The sequence below is a fragment of the Saccopteryx bilineata genome, chromosome 10 (genome assembly GCF_036850765.1).
Source record: "Saccopteryx bilineata isolate mSacBil1 chromosome 10, mSacBil1_pri_phased_curated, whole genome shotgun sequence".
NCBI classification, from domain to species: Eukaryota; Metazoa; Chordata; class Mammalia; order Chiroptera; family Emballonuridae; genus Saccopteryx; species Saccopteryx bilineata.
The window spans coordinates 46,753,827-46,781,275 of NC_089499.1; the positions used below are offsets into that span (position 1 = coordinate 46,753,827).

Consider the following 27,449-nt stretch of genomic DNA (forward strand, 5'->3'; position numbering starts at 1 on the left):
CGGCGGCACCCGCGCCATTTAAATTCCATATTCGTCTGACTGCAATGCCGACCGCGTCGCAGGGTCCCCAGGCGTTTGAGGTCCCCCAGCGGCCGCCGGGCAGCGGCGACGAACGGAACCGCGAGGGGCCGGAGGAAGCAGCGCCGGCCGCGGCGTTCCGGTGCGCGCGCGTGGCTCAGCCAATCGCGTGCTCGCCCGCCCCCCACGGCCACGGCGAGGCTGGCGCTGGGAAGAGGAAGAAGAACATTCGCCCTCCTCCTACCAGCGCACGGGCGGCGGCGGCGGCGGCACCGGGGTCACGAACTCTGACCTTTCACTGACAAAAACAATAACAACCCCCCCCCATCCCTGCGACCCCAGCGGCGCCCACGGGCCCGCCCCTGCTTCCACTTCGGCGTCTCGTCTCTCTCCTGCTGCCCCGCGAGCCTGCGGCCTCGGGGCTCCCGCCATCCGCCAACGCCGGGAGCCCGGCCTCCCCGCGCCCTGCCTCCGCGCCGGGGGTCGCCCGCCGCCGACACGGGACCAGCTTCGAGGCCGCTTTGGCGCCAAATCCTGAGGTAAAATTGAAAAAGGGCCGGGGCGGGGTCGGTCCGGCGGCGGAGGGGGCGGGCCTGGCGCGCGGACATGGAGGCGCCGTGGCTGCGGCTGAACTCGACCCTTTTACCTTTGCCATGGGGCGGTGGCGGCGCCGGACGCTTTGCATAGTGGGCCGGGCCGCTCCCCTCCCTTCCCCGCCCGCGCCGGGAGCAGCGAGCGGGCTCCCCCTGACCGGCCCGGCCGTCGCGAGGGTGGGGGAAGAGGGGGAATGGCCGCGGCCCCGCCTCACACTTGGCCCTTCGCCAGCGCCGCCATTTTGTTCTCGATGGAGATAGCTCTGGCTGGGCCGGACTTGCCTCTTCTTCCTGTCAGCCTCCTCCTCCTTGCAGTCCCTCCTTCCCTCATTCCCCGACTCCTCGCCCCTCCGCTGCTTTTGTGCCGTTGGTGGCCGCCGCGGCCCAACCGCTGTTTTTTCAGAAGGGGGGGTGTAAGGCGGTGCGGAGTGCGACTTCGTGAGCGACGGCTTTTCCGACCAGTTGGTGCCCAGAAGGAGGGCCGGGGCCTGTGGCTCCGCCCACTGAAGCTTTGCTGACTGGCTCCTGCAGGAGAGGGCGGTCCTCGTGGGTCGCTGGAGTCCTGGCGGGCGGGAGCCGAGGCCCGGGGGCGCGGCCTGGGGCCCTGGGGGCGCGGCCGGGGCTAGAGTCTGGGGCGTTCGGGATCCGTGCAGGGGCCTGGCGGCTTCCCCTGACCTGGAGCGCGTCGGAATGAGAAATGAAGAACTGTATAGCAATAAGGATGGGGAAGCATCTTGAATCCACGGCGCTGACTCGTGGGAAGGATTTTTTGGGATCTAGACACTTTTCAGGGCTCCTTCCCGTATTTCTGGCGCAGCCGCGGGCAAATCCTCTGAAGTTCAATTTCATAGATTGTAAAATGAGGAGAATGGGCGTTTTGCCAGGTCGGACCTCCCTTCTCAGGATTGTTGAGGTGCTGGACTCAGGAAATGGAGTCCAGGCTGCTTTGTGAAACCCAAAGCAATGTAAAAATGGTGTTATTGTTGAAAATCGTTAGTAGAAGATCCAGGAGTGAAAAGCTATAGTGTATTGAGAGCTTGAGAGAACACAGGTGAATCAGGTAATTCTCTTTTCGCACGTTAATTAAGTGCTTACTTGTTTAGTTTAGGGCACTGGGAGTACATCCAGAGAACCAGCTAGACCAGGCCTCGCTGCCCTCCTAGAATTGGGGTTGGGGGTGAATAGACAAATAAGGAGATGATTTCAGGGAATGATGAATTTCCGGGAAAGAAATGAAATGAAACTGAATAGTGTATTAAAGACGGCATTTAGGTTGGGTAGTCAGAAAAGGCTTCTGTAAGGAGGTGATGTCTGAACGGAGGAACCCAAGGAAATAACGTAATGAATAGAGAGAGAACCACAAGTGGTTCTCAAGGACCGGGAGGGGAAGCATTTGGTGTCATTAAGAACAGGCCGGCTGTTGGCTAGAGAATGGTTGAAACTAGTTGATTGTTTTTTTTCATTATCCCACTCTGTCTTCCAAGCTAAGGTCTGTGAAATATGACAAGGGTAACAGTCAACTTAATAAAAAAGAATCAAGGAAAATATAGTCGTTAAGTGAACTGCTGATGAATATGTGACTGGGGGAAAAGCCTCACAAAATCACTTCCAGATTTAAATCCTTCATCAGCCCCTTATGACCATCTTCAATTTATTATTTGCTGAGTCCCAGGAACTAGGTGCTAGACTGGGAATTGCAGAGATGGCTGAGACATTGATAGATCTTCTCAAGTATAGGAATGTGGTTCTGTACAGGAGTTGCCCCATACACACACACACACACACACAAAATGTTTTAAGCAAAAGCTAATTAGTGTGTTGGTTATCAGGGCCAACATTTACTAGCTGTGTGACTTTGGGTAAGTTAACTCTTTTGAGCTTTAGTTTCCTCATCTGGACAATAATAGGACCTTTCTTCTAGAATTGAGGATAAACTGAGTTAATATAAATAAAGAGTTTAGAAAAGTGCTTTGCATATAGTAAATACTCATAATTGGGGTTACTGTCACAGTGAAGCACTAGCTGTTAGAGATATCGGTCTAGTTAAAAGATATAAACAATGAAATTGTTAGGCAGTGTGGTATAGAGGCAAAACACTAGAACACTTGGGTTCTAGTTTTGACTCTTCTGCTTTTGGTTATTGGCATTCAGACCAAAAATTTATTTAGAAAACAAACTAGTGGAACTAACAAAAAAGTATGGATGGGGTGGTTCACAATTTACAAGTCTTGAACAAGCATTACATTGTTCAAGCCCCAGTAGAACCAGTGTAATTGTGGAGGTCCATTTCCTGCTCTCTATTTAAAAACCTTTCTAAGATGTTTCATCATTTCTTATCCCTGTACTCCTAGCCCCTTGTGCTATAAACATACTGATTTGCCTTTAACTTCCTTGGCGCTGTAGCTTACCTTAACCTCAGGCTCTTCCCTCAGCCTGGAATCCTCACATGCCCTCTCCCATCCCCAACTCCACACCCACACATACCCCACTCCTGCAGATCTCAGCTCATTCATCACTTCCTCAGCGTAGCCCTCTCTGATGCCCAGTGCCAGTTTAGATCAGATTCTTTCACTTAACTATGTTGTTTTTTTCTGTTATAACCTTTGTCTAACTTTTTAATTATACTCCATTATATGATTTTTAAAATATTTTAATTGAATTTATTGGGGGTGACATTGGTTAATAAAATATACAGGCTTCAAGTGTACAATTCTTCTATGTATACATCATCTGTATGTTGCATTGTGTGTTCACCACCCCAAGTCAAGTCTCCATCACCATCTGTCCCCCCTCTACCCTTCTCCACCTCCCTCCTGTACGATTGCTTGATATTTGTTCCCCCATCATATGATAAGCTTAATAAGAGCAGAAATTATTTTGCTCATCGTTATATTTTCAGCACTTAACAGAGTGCCTGGCACTATTTGTTGAGTGAATGAATAGATAATGTATGATATAAATTATCAAACCTTTTTGTGTGTGGGCTTGTTTGGCAATAAAATGTCTGTTATACCATTTGGATGAATTTAGGAAGTGGTCCCTTACAGATGTAGCACTGAATGGATACATGAATATGCATCAGATAACCCAAATGAATCTCTTTTTACTCATATGTTGATTTTATGGTTAGTTTTTTTCAAGAAAAGAAATAGCTAACTTAATGATTATTTGAATCTCAAAGTTACATGAAAGTTAATGAGTTTATATGGAATTCATTAATAAACAGATAGCTCAAATATATTTGTGTCATTTACTTTAACTGAAGAAAGAAAAGCACCAAAGTGATTTTCTTGAAATTAAAAAGGCTAGTCTTTGTTTCTCTATCAGTGGGGATAAGAGAACAGAAAGAAGCCTTTGGTAGGTTTGCAGGAAGTTGAGAACTGAAAGTCTCTGTAGCCATTGGTTTTGAATATTTATCTTTCCAAAGATAAATTGGTTCATATACAGAATTTTTGAAAATCACTTAATTGTTTTACCAAAGTTAAAGCAGACTTCAGAAAGTATGTATATATCAAGCTCTTCTGCTGGGAAGTCTGGTAAATAGAACATTTTTGCTGATATTTTATATATTAACTGATTTAAGAATAAAATGTTAAAGTATTATAAAACCAGTAACAGTCACACTTTTCTTTTTTTTTTTTTTTTGTATTTTTCTGAAGTTGGAAACCGGGAGGCAGTCAGACTCCCGCATGTGCCCGACTGGGATCCACCCGGCATGTCCACCAGGGGGCGATGCTCTGCCCATCTGGGGCGTTGCTCTGTTGTAACCAGAGCCATTCTAGCGCCTGAGGCAGAGGCCATAGAGCCATCCTCAGTGCACGGACCAACTTTGCGCCAATGGAGCCTCGGCTGCGGGAGGGGAAGAGAGAGACAGGAAGGAGAGGGGGAGGGATGGAGAAGCAGATGGGCGCTTCTCCTGTGTGCCCTGGCCGGGAATCAAACCCAGGACTCCTGCACACCAGGCGGATGCTCTACCACTGAGCCAACCCGCCAGGGCCAACAAGTCACACTTTTATTTAAACCTTTGGTTATGATTTTTTTTTTCTATCCTGTTACAGGATTTTTTTTGGTATCAGTTGTTTACTCAATAATTTTAATTCCTTGAATTAATTACCCAGTAACCAAAGAACTGACAGTTTAATGAAAAAGCTATATATTGTCTTACAACATTAAATTACTTATTTATTGCTTTCAACAGATTTTTTAAAAATGATTTTGAAATTTTGTTTTTATGAATATGCCTTTACAGGAAAAAGAAAAACCATACGTGTAATAACCTCATTTTATTAGGAATTTTAGGAAGTCTAACATTTGTCTCCAAGGAGTCAAGTAACAGTTCAGTGCCTGTTTCTACAACCTTGAGTGGGTAGCATCTTGGAGGCTTATACATTTCCCACTATTAAAATGGGATGGGGGAGCCAACACTGAGATTGGGGGCAGTAGTAGGGGTAACTTGTCCAAATGACATAGAGCAGTCATTTCAGCCGCCTGTCCGCCAGAAATTTCATGTCAGTCCACAAAAGAGTTAACCACCCTGATGTTGTATGAAGATTATAGACCTAATGCTCTTAGTTAAATTTGCTTATGTTCAGGGTAATTTCTGCCTTAGCTGTCTAAAAAATAATTCTATTTTCACCGGTTCCCAAGTGTAAAAACATTGAAAACCACTGACATAGAGAACAAGGCAGGTGGGCCTGTGTGTAGCAGAATCCCTTCAACCTTGGCACTGAAACAGTAACCTTTTGTGTCTAGCTGCTTTAGTGTCTCCACATATTAAAGGCTCTGATTTGGAGGTTCACCTTTGTTGATCTCTTACCTATGTACCATATGCTCCTTTACTACCAAAGCATCTCTTAAAACAGATACTAATTTCCCTTAATACTACATAGGAGGACTCTGTGAAGGACTCCATCTTAGAGTTCAAATCCAGCCTCACACCTGATGCAAAACTCCTCTGCCAGAGTTTAGATCTTTTCACTGGTTATGGGGAACTGAAATCCTGTTGACTTTTCCTTCATATATGATTATCATCTTTAACCTAATGGACACATTCGTGTTTCTGTCACACATTCCTTATTTGTTGAAGTTTAACTTGCTTGAAACCTAATGACTAGAGGCTAAGATTTTCTTTGTAATTCTGTCCCATCCTGTCATTCCTTCCCCATATCCTTGTCACTTTTTTCTGTTACCTGCTCACTCACCCCTGTCTTCAGGTGCCCTGAGTACTAGAGTGTTTTAAGCAAAAGGAGCTCTATACCAAAAGTCAGGACTGCCTAGGACCTGCAACTCAACTAGCAGAGCTCATAATGATGATGAGTAGTAGATAGGATGAAAGTCCAGCTCAGGGTGTTGGCATAGCATTATGTGGAGATTCATATCCCTCGTATCTGGGAGTCTTGGAACAGAGGGATGGGAAGTGAACTGTTAGGATGAGAAAGGAATAGGTGAGCTCAGACACTCAACTGTCTTTTCTGATATACTCCTGGACTCCAGGTAGCTTATAATGATGAAAGCCAATCTCAGGGACAAATAAAAATGATTTCTTCTACTGTAATAGGAGACCTGAAGCCCCTAAATAGGAGGTGAAACCTTTCATTCCATAATTATTTTTAAATTTTTTCCTTTGATTTGAGAGAGAGAGAAGCATCAATTCATTATTCCACTCAGTTCTTCCATTTAGTTGTGCACTCACTCACTGGTCAGTTCCCTGACTGGGGTTTGAACCTGTGACTTTGGCATGTTGGTATTACGCTCCATCCACTTAGCAACCTGGCCAGGACCTCATTCCATAATATTGACAGTAACTCCTAATTAGATTTTTTTTTAAGCGTGCACCCAAGAGAGAGAGATGAGAAGCATCAATTCGTAGTTTTGTCACTTTAGTTGTTCATTGATTGCTTTTCATACATGCCTTGACCAGGGTGCTCAATCCAGTGACCATGGGATCCTATCGATGATCCCATGCTCAAGCTGGCGACTTTGGGGTTTCAAACCTGGGACCTCAGCACCCCACTGGTCAGGCAGTAATCCCAAAGAGTCTAATTGCTGGAAATGTTAACATGTTGATAGAGAAGAATTTTGTTCCAAGTATAAAAGAGGATCTCATTATGTTCTTTTTGGATTAGTGGGAAGTGTGAAAAAAGGTATGGGGGCCTGGAAAATTGGGTGAATGCGGCTGAAGGGTGAGGTGGAAAAATGAAAAGCTGGCAGTGCTAGACTCAAACTTGAAGGCTTTATGATTTTACTGGGAACCACCTCATTTACTTTTATTGTTCATGTATTGATAGAAGCTATGCAAAAATAAAAATAAAAAACATTTCTTACCTGGCTGCCCACAAATGCACTTCAGTAACTGCCTGCCTCTGTGTACCGCCTTCATTTTCTTTCTCTCACCCTCCTCTATTGCTTCTGCGATAGTGCATCTTTTTGGTAGGTTGATTAGGTGAGTAAACTTGGACTTATGAAAATTCATGTTTACCAAGCGCATACTGCAGAGTCTAGGTCAGCCCTTGGCTGAAAAACCTGGTAATTAGAACATGTTTGTTGACTTATTTAATGCAATGCAGATTTTTTAAAATGAAGTTTATGTTTAATTTCTGAAGTAAAAGACATTTTTAAAATTTTTATTTTATTGATTTTTAGAGAGAAAAAGGGAGGGAAAAAGAGACAGGAACATCGATACTGTTTCCATAGGCAGTATCTGTACTTCGGGACAGAGGTCTAACCCAGTGGTCCCCAACCCGTGGGCCGCAGACCGGTACCGTTCCGTGGGCCATTTGGTACCGGTCCACAGAGAAAGAATAAATAACTTACGTTATTTCTGTTTTATTTATATTTAAGTCTGAACGATGTTTTATTTTTTAAAAATGACCAGATTTCCTCTGTTACATCTGTCTAAGACTCACTCTTGATGCTTGTCTCGGTCATGTGATACATTTATCCGTCCCACCCTAAAGGCTGGTCCGTGAAAATATTTTCTGACATGAAACCAGTCCGTGGCCTAAAAAAGGTTGGGGACCACTGCTCTAACCAACCGAGCTATCTGGCCAGGGCTAAAAGACAGCTTTTTTAGAAAGGAAAATTTTCAAATGAAAAGATAACATTGCATCAGAAGGCATATTAAGGCCCTGACCCGGTAGTTCAGTTGGTTGGAACATTATTTTGCTAAGCCAAGGTTGTTGATTCAATCCCTGGTCAGGGCACATACAGGAAACAACCAACGAATGAATGGATAAGTCAAGCAGCTAATCAATATTTCCCTCTCCCTCTCTCTCTCTCTCTAAGTCAATAAAAAATTTTTATGGCACGTACAAAAATGTTTATATGGGTAGGAGTCCTAAGAGCTCCAAACTAGAAACAAGATGTTTATTAGCTATAAAATGGATCAATTGTGGTGTATGTACACACTATAATACTACACACAATGAAAATGCACTAACTACTCATGGTTTTCACAAAAATAATGAGCTAAAGAAGCCAGATGCACAAAAAATATATTAGATAAACTCAAAAACAAGTAAAGTTGGTCCATGGTAATAAAAGTCAGGAAAGGAGAAGGAAAATACAGTAAATGACTATAGGGAGAGGGAGTATAAAGGAGACTTTAGGGGTGCTAGTAATGTTTTATAGATCTGAGTGGTGTTTACATTTGTGTTCACTTAGTGAATATTCATTGAGCTGTTTCATTTATGATTTGTGCACCTTTATTTATTTTTATTTTATTTTTTTTTACAGGGACGGGGGGGGGGGGGTGGATAGACAGGGACAGACAGGAACAGAGAGAAATGAGAAGCACCAATCATTAGTTTTTTTCGTTGTGATGCCTTAGTTGTTCATTGATTGCTTTCTCATATGTGCCTTGACCGCAGGCCTTCAGCAGACCGAGTAACCCCTTGCTTGAGCCAGTGACCTTGGGTCCAAGCTGGTGAGCCTTCCTCAAACCAGATGAGCCTGCACTCAAGCTGGCTACCTCAGTCTTGAACCTGGGTCCTCTGCATCCTAGTCCGATCACTGCGCCACTGCCTGGTCAGGTGATTTGTGCACCTTTATATTTGCATGTTGTACTTCAGTAACAATTTTCACTTTAAAAAAGACAGTAAAATTGCCTGGCCTGTGGTGGCACAGTGGATAAACCTTCGGCCTGGAGTGCCAAGGTTGCCGGTTCGAAACCCTGGGCTGCCCTGGCCAAGGCACATACAACAAGCGAGCAATGAACAACTAACATGAAGCACCTATGAGTTGATACTTCCCAATCCATGCTCCCCTTTCTCTCCTGTCTCTGTAAAATCAATAAATAAAGTATTAAAAAAAAAAAAGACAATAAAATTAATCTTACTATTTTAATCACTTTATTATGTAGGTAAAATTTTACTGGAAAAGTATGTTCAAGTGTCAAAAGAATCATTGTATTACTATCTTGGTGAAGCTGGATCAGAAATTTCTGAGAGCAATACTGAAACATAAAGCACATACATTATTAAGTCCTCAACAGTTGTCAGTAGATTCTGCAACTTTAAGTGAAACATAATGAAACCAATTTTACCATAGATAGGTAATTTGATATAAACAAGAGTTAAGTTTGGGCATCTCATCAATGTTACAACAAAATGACATTATTTGAGGGCCTGCTATATTTAGGAATTAGTGGTTGTATAAACGAGTTATTAAATGATATAGTTTTTTGATATGGGCAGTTTGTTCCCTAAGATAATTTAACTGGTCCCCTTTTACTTTTTAAAATCTTTTCCTGTTTTTTTTGGAAATAATTTTGAAGGGCACTGTGGTACAGATGGTATATTGTGTTCTTAGAGTCAAAGAGGCCTGAGTTAGAATCCTAGGTATACTTCTTACAAGCTGGAAAACTTGAAACAGTGATTAAACTTGAGTCTCCGTTTTTTTCTGTATGTATCAGGAGAGCTAACAATACCTCCTCAGAAAGTATTTTAAGGATTAAATGATGCCTAGTTTGATGTAAGGCACATTGTGGATTCTCAATAAGTCTATTGCTTTCCTTTCATCCATCTATCCCTTTCTCACACTAATGGAAATAAAGAGTTACACTTGAGCCCTTGGGAAGGAGAGGAAAATTATCTACAGTGTACAATGATTTTTTTTCTTTAAGGAAAATCTCCACACAGAAAGTTGTAGCGTTGCTACTCCACTGCTCCAGCCCCCACACATGTATATCATTGCTGTCCCTTTCTTATAGTCCAGACTTATAAGTTTCTTGTGGAGGGCAGAAAGTCACCTGACCCAAAAGCAAGTTATGTTGGTCTAAGTAGGGGCAGGGTTTCTGATGATATAAAGATGTATACTGCCCTGGCCGGTTGGCTCAGTGGTAGAGCATCGGCCTGGCTTGCAGAAGTCCTGGGTTTGATTCCCGGCCAGGGCACACAGGAGAAGCACCCATCTGCTTCTCCACCCCTCCCCCTCTCCTTCCTCTCTGTCTCTCTTCCCCTCCCGCAGCCGAGGCTCCATTGGAGCAAAGATGGCCCGGGCGCTGGGGATGGCTCCTTGGCCTCTGCCCCAGGCGCTAGAGTGGCTCTGGTCGCAACAGAGCGATGCCCCGAGGGGCAGAGCATCGCCCCCTGGTGGGCATGCCAGGTGGATCCTGGTCGGGCTCATGCGGGAGTCTGTCTGACTGTCTCTTCCTGTTTCCAGCTTCAGGAAAATACAAAAAAAAAGAAAAAAAGATGTATACTGAACTTGACCTTAGAGGCATTCCCATGAATCTCTTTTCTTTTGATGAACATTATACTAAATTATATTAAATCTGCCACTTGATTTCCATTTCCTGGTTTCAAGTCTTGAGCTATGTATTTCTCATTTTTTAAAATTCTTTCAGGTTATCTAGATTCTTTAGTTTTTATTTTCCCATGAGAATAAATAGAAAGACTGACAGTCACAGCATAACAGAATTTACATTGAATACCTTGGACCTATCAAGAATTCTGTACCCATGTACTAGTTTGCAAATAGTTATTAGGTATTGGGTTTTTGTTTGTTTTTTTTTATTTAGAAAATTAAATTTAAAGGGGTCACATCGATCTGTAAGAGTATATAGGTTTCACCAGACCAGGCAGTGGCGTAATGAATAGAGCATTGGCCTGGGATGCTGAGGACCCAGGTTCAAAACCCCAAGGTCACTGGCTTGAGCAAGGGGTTACTGGCTCAGCTGGAGGCCCTCGCTCTTGGTTAAGACACAAATAAGAAAGCAGTCAGTGACCAACTAAGATGCCACAACTACAAGTTGATGCTTCTCATCTCTCTCCCTTGCTGTCTGTCCTTGTCTGTCTTTGTCCCTCTCTCCCTCTCTCTCTCTTCTCTCTTCTCTCTTGCTCGCTTAAAAAAAAATGTTTCAGGTAAACATTTCTATAGTATTTGAACTGTTGATTATGTTGTGTACTCATCACCCAAAGTCAAATAATTTTCCGTCACTGTATATTTGTCCCTCTTTACTCCCCCCTTCCCGTAAGCACTTCACTTTTATCTATGTCTGTAAGTCTCAGTTTTATATGCTTCTGTGTGTGAAATCATATAGTTCTTGGCTTTTTCTGATTTGCTTATTTCACTCAGTATAATGTTCTCAAGGTCCATCCATGTTGTCATAAATGGCAATATGTCATCATTTCTTATGGCTGAGTAGTATTCCATTGAATATATGTACCACATCTTCTTTATCCAGGCCTCTATCAAAGGACACTTTGGTTGTTTCCATGTTGTGGCCACTGTGAATAATGCTGCGATGAACATGGGGATATTGGTTTATTTTTCAATATTTGTGAGATTTATCCTAGTTCAGTCCTTCCATTTTAACCAGTTATACAATTTAACAATGAATTCCAAATGCTGTGTCAGCATGTGATACATAGAAGTATAGATAAATTTCATGTGCATCTTATGTCAAAATGAGAAACCTAGTCCTGAATAGAGTATGCATTTAATAGTTCGCATTATTGCTTTCAAATTTATTTGATAAAGTGGCACCATTTCCTTTTACTGATAGTAGCTTCCATGTTTTACATGTCTGCTGTGTGCCAGTCATCTGCATATTTAAGGTCTAATCTTCACAGTAACCTCATGTGGTCTAGTATCAGAGAGATCAGCTTAGCACCAGAACCTGAGAACATAGTTTATTTGTTTAGATGAGAATTATCAAGACAGTAGATTTTTTGATGTTATATAATTATGGGCCATGTAATACATAAATATGTGAATAAATTGATTGTGAAGGGAAAGGCAGACTCACTCATTCCTATCAATAAAGACAGAGTTTCTTTGTCTCCGTGCTTATTTATTGCCATTTGTATACTGACTACTAAACCTGCCCCTGTGGGGAACATAGCTGAGCTGTCCTGGCGAATTACTGAGTATTCAGGTGTTTCTAGTCAGAGCCCAGCTTTCACTGCAGTAGCTCTACTTTAATAAAGAAACCCTGGTTGCAAAATTTGTTTAGCTGTACACATTATGTGAGTCTACAAGAGCTGATTCAAGGTCACCATAGTGTTCTCTGCTTCTTGTTAAAAGAGTAATTGTGATCTCATTGTATTTGAAAGAATTTGTTATAAAACCTACACCGGCATAGGCCAACCAATAATAGTTTTATTTCCATCATCCTGTGGTCTTCATTATAGTTTTTATATACTATGCCTTGTTGTCATAAGTGTGCTGTACCAGAAGAACATTCAAATTAAGTTTAAGACTACACCTTTATCCCTAATCTTTGTCACCACTTTGTAACTGGTCCTCCATGTATAGTCTTTCCTTCTCTGTCATCTGCACACTGTTGCCTAAAAGAGTTTTTGAAGATCCAGATCACTTCATTTTTCTGCCAAACCTCTGATAGTTCTCTGTTGTCTACAATGTCAGCCTCTCTCCTCTCCTGACCTCTCTGACTTCCCCACCAGTTTTCTGTTGTTTCTCAGATATGCCCTACTCCTTCATACCTGCCAGTTTGTATGAGCTGTCCTCTCTGCATAGTACTTTCCCTGTCTTCCTTCTCTTTGCTTGTTGAATTTCTACTCTTCCTTCAAGACCCAGCTCCTTTCCTGTAAAATTGTCATTGGCCCCCACAGGCAGAGGGAGATGCTTCTTCTTTGGACACTCTTCGTAGCATTTACATTGCATAGCTTTTCTTGGTTTCCTTGTAAAGTTCTTCAAGAAAAAGAACTTTCTCCTCCTCCTTCTCTTATTGTTGTTAATTCTCAACAGTCAGTTCATTTACTATTTTATAGCAATGGCATAAAAAGGATTGGTGATGATTGAACTTGATTATTTTAAAGCTACCATAGAGAAATATTCTATTGCAGTTTGGGTCTTTTCCAGGAGCCTTATTGTGTGTGGAAGCAATCTTCAGGAGTTAGGGAGCTGAACAGGTCAAGGACCAATCTTTGAAGACCTCAGGTTTTTGTACCAAGTACTGTGTTGTTTTGTCCATAGTGCTTATTAATATAGTGCCTTGGTGTATTGTAATCAGTATATGTTAGTTACTATCAGTATTATCATGCTTAGCTCTACCAACCACGAAGATTTTTTTTTAAGTGCTTTGTCTAGTTTGTAGTGTCAAAGCAATAGATTTTTTTCTTTTCAGACTTCAAATGCAAAGTTATATGTGCTAGTGACTGGTTTTTCAAACTATGTATGGACACAACAGACTTTTCCCTGGAGCTTCTCATTCTAGGGGGATGCCTCCTAATTGACAGCCATTGTTAAAGTGCTCTACCTTTCCTTCCTACTATGTGGTCTTTTTGTCTTTAGGAGTGCCTGTGGCTGTGGTAGCAGTGAGAGAAGCCTTCAGGTGAGAGTCTTACCCCTGACATTCTCTTTGTTTTTAACCTATGCACGTGAGTTAAATGTTTTCCCTCACTTTCTGATATCACCTGAGAATTTTGTTTTTACGTTGAGATATCCTTGAAGAAGCCTCTGTCTTTCTTATTTATATGAGGATAGACTGTGGTTTGTGACAATATATTTTCAAAAATGATGAAGTGGAAATTTTTTTTTTAATTAAGTGAAAGGCAGGGAGGCAGAGACAGACTCCCACATGTAACCCGACCGGGATCCACTCAGCAAGCCCCCTACCCTGCGATGCTTTGCCTGTCAGGGCTCCTACTGCGTTGCTTGGCTCCTGAGCTATTTTAGCGCCTGAGGCAAGGCCATGGAACCATCCTCTGCACCCGGGCCAACTTCACTGGAACCAATTCAAGCCATAGCTGCAAGAGGAGAAGAGAGAGAGAGACAGGGCGGAGGAGGGGTGGAAAAGCAGATGGTCACTTCTCCTGTGTGCCCTGACCAGGAATCGAACCCGGGAAAATATTTTTTTGAAATTATCCTCTCACTTACCTGCTGTCACAGGATTTAAATCTTTATTGATGCCCTGGCTGGTTGGCTTAGTGGATAGAGCATTGGCCTGGTGTGCGGACGTCCCGGATTCGATCATGGGTCAGGGCATACAGGAGAACGATCATCTGCTTCTCTTCCCCTCCTTCTCTTCCTTCTCTCTCTCCTTTTCTCTCACAGCCAGTGGCTTGATTGGTTTGAGCTGTCAGCCTCAGCACTGAGGATGGCTCTCCTGGTCTGAGCTTTGGCCTTAGGCTCTAGGGATCTGCCCCAGATGGAGATTTTTAGGTGGATCCCAGTGGGGTGCATGCAGGAGTCAGTCTCTCTGTTTCCCCTCCTCTCACTTAAAAAAAAAAAATCTTTATCGAAAATACTTGCTTTTCAGAGTTTCTCTTTCAACTTCTTTCTCTCACTGTTTTTCTTACTCTTTGTCTTTGCTTGTTTTTCCAGAAGATTTTTCTTACTCATTATCTTTGCTTGTTTTTCCAGAAGGTGCACATTCCTTCTTGTTCATTTTTAAGCAGTTTCAAAGCTGCTGTTGATGTTGCCTGAAGCTGTTTTGGAGGCAGAAAACCAAGAGTGAAATCAAGAATTGGAAGAATTCAAGTGTATAAAGAAAGGTTGCGCCTGACCTGTGGTGGCGCAGTGGGATAAAGCGTCGACCTGGAACACTGAGGTCGCCAGTTCGAAACCTTGGGCTTGCCTGGTCAAGGCACATATGGGAGTCGAAGCTTCCTGCTCCTCCCCCTTTCTCTCTCTCTCTGTCTCTCTCTCTCACTCCTCTCTCTCTAAAAAATCAATAAATAAAATATTAAAAAAAAAAAAAAGGAGAATTGCCTGTCAATCTCATTAAAAAAAAAAAGAAAGGTTGCTGCTCCAAGTCTTGAGTGTTCTAGATCAGGGGTCCCCAAACTACAGCCCGCGGGCCACATGCTGCCCCCTGAGGCCATTTATCTGGCCCCGCTGCACTTCCGGAAGGGGCACCTCTTTCATTGGTGGTCAATGAAAGGAGCACATTGACCATCTCATTAGCCAAAAGCAGGCCCATAGTTCCCATTGAAATACTGGTCAGTTTCTTGATTTAAATTTACTTGTTTTTTATTTTAAATACTGTATTTGTTCCCGTTTTGTTTTTTTTACTTTAAAATAAGATATGTGCAGTGTGCATAGGGATTTGTTCCTAGTTTTTTTTATAGTCCGGCCCTCCAACGGTCTGAGGGACAGTGAACTGGCCCCCTGTGTAAAAAGTTTGGGGACCCCTATTCTAGATGGTCCAGAAAATTGGTGTAGGAAAGAGAGCAAGAGGATGGTGGGGCTGAGAGCAAGATTTATTATAAAGTTGCAGTAGTGAGATAATGATAGTGGCACTGAGAAAGATAAGTAGAACAGTAGTGGAATAGAATAGAGAACCTAGAATTACATCCACACATGGAGGGAAGCCTGAGGTAACAGGCAGAGGTAACATTGAAGATTAGTGGGAAAAAGGATAGATTGTTTTAAAACTTTCTTCTCATCAAACTCAAGAATCAATTTTTAGCCTGACCTGTGGTGGCGCAGTGGATAAAAGCGTCGACCTGGAATGCTGAGGTTGCCAGTTTGAAACTGTGGACTTGCCTGGTCAAGGCACAAATGGGAGTTGATGCTTCCTGCTTCTCTTCACCTCTCTCTCTCCTCTCTGAAATGAATAAATAAAAAATAAAAATTAAACCATGTTTCTCTCACTACAATCTTTAAAAAAATAAATTAAAAAATTAAAATAATTACATAAAAAATCAATTTTTAGATTGAGAACATAAATGTTAGAGACAAAATTTTTTTTTTTTTTTTTTTTTTTTTTTACAGAGACAGAGAGTCAGAGAGAGGGATGGATAGGGACAGACAGACAGGAATGGAGAGAGATGAGAAGCATCAATCATCAGTTTTTCGTTGCGACGCGTTAGTTGTTCATTGATTGCTTCCTCATATGTGCCTGTGACGGGGGGGGGGGGGGGGCTACAGCAGACCGAGTAACCCCTTGCTGGAGCCAGTGACCTTGGGTCCAAGCTGGTGACCTTGGGGTCTCGAACCTTGGTCCTCCACATCCCAGTCCTACGCTCTATCCACTGCGCCACCGCCTGGTCAGGCAGGACAAAATTTTTAAACATTTATAATACATAAAATGGTACTTTAGACCAGGGTAGTCAACCTTTTTATACCTACTGCCCACTTTTGTATCTCTGTTAGTAGTAAAATTTTCTAACCGCTCACCAGTTCCACAGTAATGGTGATTTATAAAGTAGGGAAGTAACTTTACTTTTATAAAGCAGAGTTACAGCAAGTTAAAACATATAATAATAATTACTTACCAAGTACTTTATGTCAGATTTTCGCTAAGTTTGGCAGAATAAATCTTTATAAAAACAACTTACTATAGTTAAACCTATCTTTTTATTTATACTTTGGTTGCTCCGCTACTGCCCACCATGAAAGCTAGAACACCCACTAGTGGGCAGTAGGGACCAGGTTGACTACCACTGCTTTTGACCCTCGGGTAGAACAGGATTTTTATAAATAAAACATAAAAATACTAACTATAAAAGAAAATATTGTCTGACCTGTGGTGTTGCAGCATGGACCTGGAATGCTGAGGTCACTGGTTCAAAATCCCAGGCTTGCCTGGGCAAGGCACATATGGCAGTTGATGCGTCCTGCTCCTCCCCCCTTTTTTTCTCTTTCCCCCTCTTTCCCTCTGTCCCTCCCTCTGTCCCTCTCCTCTCCCCTCTTAAATAAATAATAAATACATTTTAAAAAATATTGACAAATTCAGCCTTACTAAATTTAAGAACTTGCCCTGGCCAGGCAGCTCAGTTGTTTGAGCGTCGTTTGATACACCAAGGTTCCAAGTTTGATCCCAGTTAAGACACATACAATAATCAACCAATGAATTCACAAATAAGTGGAACTACAAATTGATGTCTTTCTCTGTCTCTACTCCTCCCCCCTCTCCTTCCTCCTCCCTCCCTCTCTCTCTTCTCCTCCCTCCTCCTCCTTCTCTTCCTCTCCCTTCATCACTCTAAAACCTAAAAACTTAATTTTGTTTAAAGAACTTCTGTTCACCAAAATACCATAATGTAAACAGATGTGCTACAGAGTAGAAGATATTTATAATTTATGTAATAATGAAGAATTACTATTTAGAATATTTAGCTTTTCTAAGCTAAATGTGTTAGTTACTACTTCTGTGACCTAATATCTATAATCACTGGTTGTTAGCAATATCTTGTGAGGTTGACTGGTCCTGTAAATTTAGTGTTAAAGCGAGTCATAGACAGTTTTCTGAGTTACTAAGTTGTCTTTATCAAGCAGTCGGTCATCTATATATTAAATCCATTTCAACCTAAAACTTGAAGAATCAACCTTCCTCTTTTAGGGAAACCCAATACAAAAATATGCCATTACTCTTATTTCTATACTACTCAGTAATGATATTCCCTAATGATATTTCTGTGATATTCAAATTCATATATTCCTTCATCAAACTGCAGTTAATAACAGCAACAGATATGCTTAACAACACCTAAAAGTGATAAAATTAAATGTTGCAGCTGCATGTTTGGATTTTATTTCTAAATATATAATATACCTATTGTATATATTTATCCATTTTGTTTGAAAAAGAAATGGAACTCTAGACTTCATACATGTAATAATTGTGTTTTTAACAATAGTTAACTTTTCTGGTACATGTGAAGTGATGCTTTTTCCCTCTATTTCTATTAGTTGGAACCAAATTGTAATTAAGGGAAGAGTCTAGAGCAGGGGTCGGGAACCTTTTTGGCTGAGAGAGCCATGAACGCCACATATTTTAAAATGTAATTCCGTGAGAGCCATACAACGACCTGTGTACGTTATGCATTATCCAATAAAAATTTGGTGTTGTCCCCGAGGACAGCTGTGATTGGCTCCAGCCACCCGCAACCGTGAACATAAGCGGTAGGAAATGAATGGATTGTAATACATGAGAATGTTTTATATTTTTACGTTATTATTATTTTTATTAAAGATTTGCCTGCGAGCCAGATGCAGCCATAAAAAGAGCCACATCTGGCTCGCGAGCCGTAGGTTCCCAAACCCTGGACTAGAGTGTTTCTCTACGCTTTTTCTTCTGGAAACAAGGAAAAGTAAGCAAATAAAAGTTAAAAGTCTTAACTACTTATTAAAAAGAATAAATAACCAAAAACACTACCTCCTTTATTTCACACCATGTACTGTTATATGAAGATGAATCACTGACACTGGTGACCTTGTTTCTTGTGGCAGTTGGTACAGTACCTGCTCTTATAGGATTTTGACTCCTTGAAAGCAGGGACCAGTTATTTTATATTTGTCAATCACGGTTTCATGCTCCTATTTCTCTCTCATTACAATTTTGGTAATAAAATAATCTGAAGGGGAATTAAGATCATTGAAGGGGCTAATAGTGGATATAGAATAATGTAGAAAGTCACTAGAGAGTGAAAGATGTTCATAGAGATCAGTGATTATAAGACTTTAGGTAAGAACTATGGGAAAATATAAAATAACATTGCAAAATAGTCCAACTTGTGATTGAGGAAGGGCCAAGCGAATGAACTGTATGCATTTGTGTATATTATACACTCTTGTAGTAACATAGTTTTTTATATAAATACATACTGGAAATAAATACCAGAGCTTTGTTCTCCTAGTAACCATGGGACCTGTGCAGTCAATAATGAAGTTCTTATTTGTTCAGAAATTAGGTGCAAAGTGGAATCCCTTTATCCTGAATTCTTTGTGGCTAGAGTATTATAATGGAAAGGGTTTAGGGACCATTCAGGATAGCTATGTTTTATGACCTGAAGAGACTAGAGTGTCTGTTTAATTAAAAGTGCTACTACTCAAATGATCTTGATCAGGAGACTAACACAATTTTTTATCCTTATATGCTCTTTCTCAATTTTTACAAATGATCACACTCCCCCCCCCCTATTTTTGGAAGAACGAATTGTCTATTTTTGTAATTTAATGGAGACTTAAAAATATAAATTGATGATAAATTTAGGAATACCGTGTTCTTAGCCTACTTTAGTAATGTAATGTCCTTACTTCTTTTCTTTGTTATAGTATTTGCCTTTTAACTTAAGAGTGAGGTGTGTTAACACCTGGCCAGCATTCTCACAGTGCCACTAGTAATAGAAGTACGTTTAGTTGATGATAGCAATCTAGTGCTCTGTATTCAAAGTTGATCTCAGATAGCCACCTTCTTTTTCAGCCTAAGGTGACAGGGAGCTAAACAAAAGGGTGTGAGATTCCCACGTCCTTGAGAGGTGAAATAAGCTTTTTCAACCTGAGATCTGATCATTAAAGTTCCAAATTCTTCTTTGTCTATATTTACCAGAGGAAGTCTTGCTTCCAAATTGAAATGTTTCTATTAATTAATTTTGGTACCTGTAATTGAAGAAGTTAGTGCAGTATATCCAGCTACACTTAGCCTGCTAGCTCTGTCTTCTCTAGAGGGCAAAATATGCACAAAACAATACCAAAGATGAATTTTGATTGCTGATATTTTTCAAGTAGCCTGGTTTCTCCCCACCTGATAGAAGTTGCTGCATTTTTCCAAACAGGTTCTCTAATGATCTTGCTTCACCATGGCTACAAATATGGAGGGGCTGGTTCAGCACAGAGTGGGGACCCAGCAGGTGGCTGAGGTGAGTGACGGGCTAGCACAATAGCTGGCACCCTTGCTTTTGAAAGGATAAGTACATCAGTGTGTTCTGTTGTTTGAAAACAGTCCCAATGAAGTCAGCATGTGATTAAAATCCAAAGCAGGATGCTACCATGGAAAAAAATGAAAATGACAAGAACATTTACTCCTACAGTTCTTTGCAAGAGTAGGGTGACCTGGCTGCATATAATAGGTGACTTAAAAATTTCACCTTGAACTAAAAGAATCTGATATTTATCAAACATGTGAGTACAGGTTTAACTCCAAGGCTTTCTCTTATTCCACATTTGACACTTTGTTAATATTTTGGTATGGTGGAAAACCTGATTCTGTGCATTCTGCAGTCATTATTGACCATCTACCATGTACGTACTGGGGATTTTGCTCAGTGCATTCTCAGAACCTGGTTAAAAAGTAATTATAAAACAGGCTGAGAACTATAGCTCTGTGTGAGGAATGTAATACTGGAATTTTTATTTTTATTTTTAGATTTTATTGATTTGAGAGAGAGAAAAGGGATGGGGGCGCTGAGCAAGAAGCATTAACTTGTAGCAGTTGCTTTTCACATGTGCCCTGACTGGGCAAGCCCAGGGCCTTGAACTGGTGACCTTAGCACTCCAGGTCAACTCCCAGTCCACTGTGCCACCACAGGTCAGGTGGAAGTGGATCTTCAATGACAAGTAAACATTTGTCAGACAGACCTGAGGAAGAGGGGTGGCAGAAATCAGAAATCTGTAAAAGACATTAAATTACCTTGGTATGTTTAGGCAACTTGAGGTGTAAAGAAGGGAAATAGGGCCAGATCTTTTCACTCTGTACCGGGTCCTGTGTGTAAGGTCTTCAGCCATCAGTACAACCTTATGAGGTTGGTTTGATCATTATTCCCATTTCACAAGTGAGGAAACCAAGGCTTAAAGACAAGTAATTGGCCAAGGGCACACTGATCCAGTTCTGTTTCACTTTTTCCAAAAGCTTCTCCAGTAAACCATGTATCATACTACTACCAGGAACCATTAGGATTCAAATTTGTATTTTTGAACCAGTACTTATATTTCTAGGGTAAAGATGCAAATTTATCAAACAATGAGCATTTAAAGAAGAGATTTTTAAAAATAAAAACTAAGTACATCCATGCCCATTTAAACCAATAATAGTAGTGAGGAGATTTTCCAGATTTTAGATCAACCATTACCTTGAAAGCAACAGTGTAACTAATCATCCCCTTCCTCAAGCAAATAATGATTAATATTAACTAAAGATGATGATAGCAGATGGATTTCACACATTTTTTAGTATTATATTTTTATAAGCCTATCGGCTGTTAAAAAGTTTGTGGTTATTTGTTGCTTTAGTTTCTGATTGGGATAATTATTTGCGATTATTTTGCATTTAATACAGTTTTCAGTTGAGGCTGATTCAGAGACTAGTTTTAGCTCTCTTCCATAAAGAGGTCATCATTAATTCTTCAGAATAGTTTAGTAATCCATAGGGCTAACCTATAGTAACTTATAGGTTAATACATTTTGTGTGTGAATTCAGAAAGATTAGTAGCTAAAAATTTTTGTCAGGTACCTTATTTCCTTCAGGAAATGGAATTTCATATAGTATTAACTTAGTGCAGCTATTGTTTTCCCATCTTAAAAAATGTAGTTTTAGGAGATATCCAAAATAATAGAAGAGGAGGATGGAGGAAGGAAAAGAGAAGCAGATGGTCACTTCTTATGTGTGCCCTGACTGGGGATCAAACCTAGGAATGTCCATGCCCTGGGCTGAGGCTCCATCCATTGAGCCAACTGGCCAGGGCCTTCTTTGAAATTTTGAGCTAATAACTTTGAACTACATATTTTAATAACTACAATCATGTACCACTTAACAATGGGGAGTATGTTCTGAGAAATTTTTTTAAGCAAGAGAGAGAGACAGACAGGGAGAGAAATGAGAAACACCAACTTACAATTGCAGCACTTTAATTGTTCATTGATTGCTTTTCATACATACCTAGAGGGAAGTGGCTCCAGCTCAAACCAGTAACCCTTTGCTCAAGCCAGTGACCTGTGGGCTCAAGTCAGCAACCATGGATTATGTCTATGATCCCACGCTCAAGCTGGTGACCCCCCGCTGAAGCTGGTGAGCCTGTGCTCAAGCCGGGGACCTCAGAGTTTTGAACTTGAGACTTCTGTGTCCCAGATCGATGCTCTGTTCACTGTGCCAACACTGGTCAAGTCATTTTGAGAAATTCTTTTAAATTTATATATTTATATAGTTAAAGATTTTATTTATTGATTTTAGAGAGAGGATAGAGAGATAAAGGCAGGGAGGAGGAGTGGGAAGCATCAACTCATAGTTGCTTCCTGTATTTTTCCTGACTAGGCTAGCCCAGGGTTTTGAACTGGCGACTTCAGCATTCTAGGTTGATGATTTATCCACTGCACCACCACAGGTTAGGCACGTTCTGAGAAATCTGTTAGGTGATTTTGTTGTACAATATCATCATGTACTTACACAAACCTGGATGGTATAGCCTACATATTATGTGCACACCTGGGCTATATGTTACAGTCCAGTGATTTTTCAACCTCTTTCATCTCTTGGCACACAAACTCATTACCAAACTACTTCAGCAAACCAAAAAATTTATTTATTTTTTGCCAATCTGATAAAAAACTGATATAATTTTGATTCTTTCACACCAGATGGCTATTGTGTTTGCCATTGTCATTTTTTTATTTGACAATCTAAGGGGAAAGAGATCAGTGTGCCTGATTTAATAGTCAAGTATTGCCGGTTTCAAAAGTCATGCCGCACACCAGTTGAAAACCACTGGTATAGTCTATTGCTCCTAGACTACAAGTCTATACAGCATGTTACAAAATAACACAAAATTAAATCAAGAGAAAAGGATATAATCAAGAGAAATGGTAAACATGAGATGTATAAGGCTGCTGTAGGCATTAACACTCTTCTGTTTTACCAGCAGACTTTATAAGTAAAAAATGTATACTCTAAAATAATGATAGAAAGTATAGTAAATACATAAATCAATAACATAGTTGCTTATTATCATTATCAAGTATTAATTATTGTACATGTTGTATGTGCCATACTTTGATACAACTGACAGTTTTTCACCAGCATCATAACGAACATGAGTAATGCAGTCATTAGGCAATAGGAATTTTTCACCTCCATTATAATTACTTGGGACCACTGTTTTATATTTTTGGACCAAAATGTTGTCATGCAGTGTATGACTTTATATATGGGGTGGGCAAAAGTAGATCTACAGTTGTTTGTATTAAAATAATACAAATAAAGCCTGACCAAGTGGTGGCACAGTGGATAGAGCATTGTACTGGGACACAGAGGACCTAGGTTTGAAACCCTGAGGTCACTCGCTCAAGCACAGGGTCGCTGGCTTGAGCATAGGATCATGGACATGACCCTATGGTTGCTGGCTTGAGCCCAAGGTCACTGGCTTGAGCAAGGGATCACTCTCTTTGCTGTGCACCCCCCCCCCATCAAGGCACATGAGAAAGCAATCACTGAACAAATAAGGTGCCACAATGAAGACTTGATGCTTCTCATCTCTCTCCCTGTCTTTCTGTCTCTCCTTTCTGTCTGTCTCTCTCTTTGTCACAAAAAAAAGAAAAAAAGAAATTAATACAATATTTAATAAAGATTTTGTGCACTCCAGCTGTAAGCCTACTTTTGCCCACCCCTGTATATTAGAACTATTAAACAAGAGAACCTACAGTTCATCATTTCAGTGCTTAATGGTAATTGAGTGGGAATAAAGTATCTAAACTGAGGTGTTTTTAACAAGTCAGTTTTGGATAGCTGTTTATTTACTTTGCAAACAGTGAAGGAGCAAATCCCTTCTTTCCTGCTCATCAGCCAAAGAAGGCACACAGGTGAATAATAGGACTCAGTATTTGCTTACCAAGAGCTCTGTGTCACAGGGTCAAACATGAGATACGGGCCTCACTAGAGGTGTGGCTTTCTATAGTGGAAAGAAGACTATAGGGATTTGACAGATTGGGTTTAAATCCAGGCCCTCCCATTTGCTACCTGGGTGACTACCTTGGGCATAAATTTTCCCATCTAGAAAATGGGAGTAATAATAGTACCTATCTCATGGGATTGTTGTGAGACATCATTGAAATAAAAATATATAAAAAGCTGCCCTGCTTTTTTTGTTCCATTAGTGAAATGCAGTAACATTTTCAATTATGTAAGTTATTTTCTCTTGAGTCCCTAGATCAGCCTTTTTTGTATTCTACTACTGTGTGTAAAGTCATGGTGCACTTTTGACTGGTTACAGGAAAGCAACAAAAGACGATAGAAATGTGAAATCTGCACCAATTAAAGGGAAACTCTCCCAGTTTCACACCTATTCAGTGCAGTTCGATGCGGGATCACGCACAGATTTTTTAGGGCTCCTTAGGTAGTTATCCCGTATAGCCTCTACAGACTCATCACTGACTGATGGCCTACCAGAAGGGGCTTTCTCCACCAAACTGCCTACCAGAAGGGGCTTTCTCCACCAAACTGCCGGTTTCCTTCAACTGCTTATTCCACCGAGTAATGTTATTCCTATGTGGTGGTGCTTCCTTATAAACGCACCAATATTCACATTGCACTTTGGTCACGGATTTGAATTTAGCGAGCCACAGAACACACTGAACTTTCCTCTGTACTGTCCACATCTTGACTGGCATGGCCGTGGGCTGCTCCGCTGTATACACGGTGTTACGTCATCATCTGCGCATGTGCACATGCTGCCACATCATCCTACAGAAACTGGGAGGGCTTTCCTTTTATTTGATGCAGATTTCACATTTCTATCGTCTTTTGTTGCTTTCCTGTGACCGGTCAAAAGTGCACCATGACTTTACGGACACAGTGTATATAGACTAGGTAAATCACAGATTCCAAGGTAAAGTACAAAAGTTTATAATACAAGTTAACAAATTGATGTCCTGTAATGTGTTCAAATTTATTCAGTTATTCAAAGAGATGAGTAGACTCTGGAACCGGATTGCCTAGATTTAAATTCTGGCCTTGCCAATCAAGAAGCCAAACTAGGTGGCTTCTTTGTTTTTTGGAATTATTTATGAAGAATTTGTATCAATTTTTTAGTCAGATAATTTTTCATGGAAAGATGATAATTGAGTTGGGTTTTTATTTTAATACTCTTTTTTAAACGTCTGGCATAATTCAGTAGTAAAGCCATCTGGGCACAGGCTTTTCTTTTTGGGTAGTTTTTTGGTTACTAATTCAGTCTGTTTGCTTGCTATAGGTCTATTTATACAGTCTATTTCTTCTTGAGACAGTTTCAGTAATTTGTATCTTTTTGAGAATTTATTCATTTTATCAAAGTTATCTAATTTGTTGGCATACAATTTTTCACAGCATTTCTTTATAATCCATTTTATTCCTATAAGGTCAGTTGCAATTTCTCCTCATTCATTTTGGATTCTAGTATGGTAATTTGAATCTTTTTCTTGGTCACTCTAGTTAAAGGTTTGATGATTTGATCTTTTCAAAGAACTGGCTTTTGATGTCACTGATTTTTTTCCTCCATTGTTATTGTATCTTTTATTTCATTAGTTCCCACTCTAATCAAAACCACAATGAGATACAATTCCACATCCACTAGAATGGTTATAAATAAAAAGTCAGATAACAAGTATTGATGAGGAAGTAAAGAAATTGGAAATCTACATCACTAGTGGGAATATAAAATGGCTGGAGCCACTTTGGAAAACAGCCTGACAGTTTCTCAAAAAGTTAAATATAGAGTTTTGTATCCTGCAACTTTGCTGAATTTGTTTATTGGTTCTAACTTTTGTGTGTATGTATCTTTAGGATTTTCTATATGGATGGTATCTGTGAAGAGAGATTTCACTTCCCCAGTTTGGATGCCTTGTATTTATTTTTCTTGCCTAATTGCTCTTTATCTTTATTTTTTATTTTAGAGGCAGGGGGAGTAGCGGGAAGCATCAACTTGTAGTAATTGCTTCACATATGCGCCTTGACCAAACAAGCCCAGGGTTTCATGTTACATAATCTTTTAAATATGCTGCTACATCAGTTTGCTAGTATTTTGTTAAGGAATTTTACACAGTGTTCTTAAGGAATATTGATGTGTTTTCTTTTTTTGTGTGACAGAGAGAGGGACTGATAGGGACAGACAGACAGGAAGGGAGAGAGATGAGAAACATCAATTATTTGTTGTGGCACCTTAGTTGTTCATTGATTGCTTTCTCATAATGTGCCTTGAACGGGGGTGGGGTGGGCAGGTGGGTGCTACAGCAGAGTAAGTGACCCCTTGCCTCAACCCAGCGACCTTGGGCATCAAGCCAGCAAGCAACTATGGGGTCATTTCTATGACCCCACGCTCAAGCCAGTGACCCTGCACTCAAGCTGGTGAGCCCACGCTCAAGCCAGATGATCCTGTGCATCCCAGTCCAATGCTCTATCCACTGCGCCACCTCCTGGTCAGGCCCTTTTTTTAAAAAAGTAAAGATTTTATTTATTGATTTTAGAGAGAGTGAGAGAAAGGAGGTGGGGAAAGAGAAGGAAGCATCAACTCATAGCTATAGCTTCTCATAATGTGCCTTGACTGGGCAAGTCTGGGGTTTCAAACCAGCAACCTCAGCATTCCAGGTTGATACTTTACCCACTGTACTACCACAGGTCAGGCTGGTGTGGTTTTCTTTTGTCTTTATCTGATGCTGGTGTCGTCAGGGCAGTACTGGCCTCATAAGAAGTTTAGGAGTGTTCTCTTTTCATTTTGGGGGAAGAGTTTGAGGAGGATTGGTGTTACAGTGGTCATTCGTCTATCATGGGAGTTAGGTTCCAGAACCCCCACAATAGGTGAAAATCTGTGAAGTAACCACTTTATATTTATTTTATTATTTATATATATTTTAAGGCTTTATAAACCCTCCCCACACTCTTATAAACACTTCCTGTGCTCTTAAACACGTTCTACACTCTTAAACCTACGTAATTTTAACAACATATAAAATTCTATATGGGAAAATGATGAATTAGCTGTGCAGTTCTGTTGATGATGAAGGTGGTGATGATGAGATGAATGTACTGCACAGCCAAGAAGAGCATTACAGCTCATCTGCTGTACGCTATGTATTTTATTTTGATTTAATATTCTTTTAATGTTTTAATATTTTTTATATTTTCAGTTTTTTTAGGCTAGAAAATGCTTAATTTACTGCAAAAATAATTAAAATAATAAGTATATAAAAATACCTATATACTGCAAAATCCCACGACATAGCAAAAAATCTGCAATGCAAAATTATATATATACAAAATTTAAATATCCATGAAAAGTGAACCATGACATGGCAAGGGACGACTGTAATTCTTCTTTAAATGTTTGGTAGAATTCACTAGGCCTGATCTTGGACTTGTGAGGGCAAATCTTCTTACTAGTTATTGGTCTATTCAGATTTTCTGTTTCTTAATTATTCAATCTTGGTAGGTCATATGTTTCTAGGAATTTGTCCACTGTATCCAGGTTATCCAGTTTTTCAGGTATACTATTATCATACTTTTGTAGTCCTTTTTATTTCTGCAAAATCAGTAGTGTTTCTGTTTATTTTTTTATTTTAGAGAGAAAAGAAAGAGGTGAGGGGAAGAGCAAGAAGGATCAACTTGTAGTTGCTTCCTATATGTACCTTGACCAGGCAAATCCAGGGTTTTGAACCGTAGACCTAAGCATTCCAGGTCAACACCTTATCCCACCG

General features: G+C 40.5%; 1 protein-coding gene across 6 annotated transcripts in view; it reads left to right on the forward strand.

Annotated features, from left to right (window-relative positions):
- Window positions 1–217: 217 nt before the first annotated feature.
- Window positions 218–27,449, forward strand: part of NR2C2 (nuclear receptor subfamily 2 group C member 2) — a 106,794-nt gene continuing 79,562 nt past the window's right edge. For 3 of the 6 annotated variants that reach the window (XR_010727337.1, XM_066245655.1, XM_066245660.1), the window contains exons 1-2: window positions 218–557; window positions 19,574–19,657. Coding sequence is in view for 3 of the 6 variants with exons in the window: in XM_066245655.1 (XP_066101752.1) it covers window positions 19,598–19,657 (60 nt within the window). In the remaining 3 variants the exon portion in view is untranslated. Of the gene's footprint in view, window positions 558–13,367; window positions 13,408–19,573; window positions 19,658–27,449 lie in introns of all 6 variants that reach the window. The other 3 variants (XM_066245656.1, XM_066245658.1, XM_066245657.1) reach the window with 3 other exon arrangements.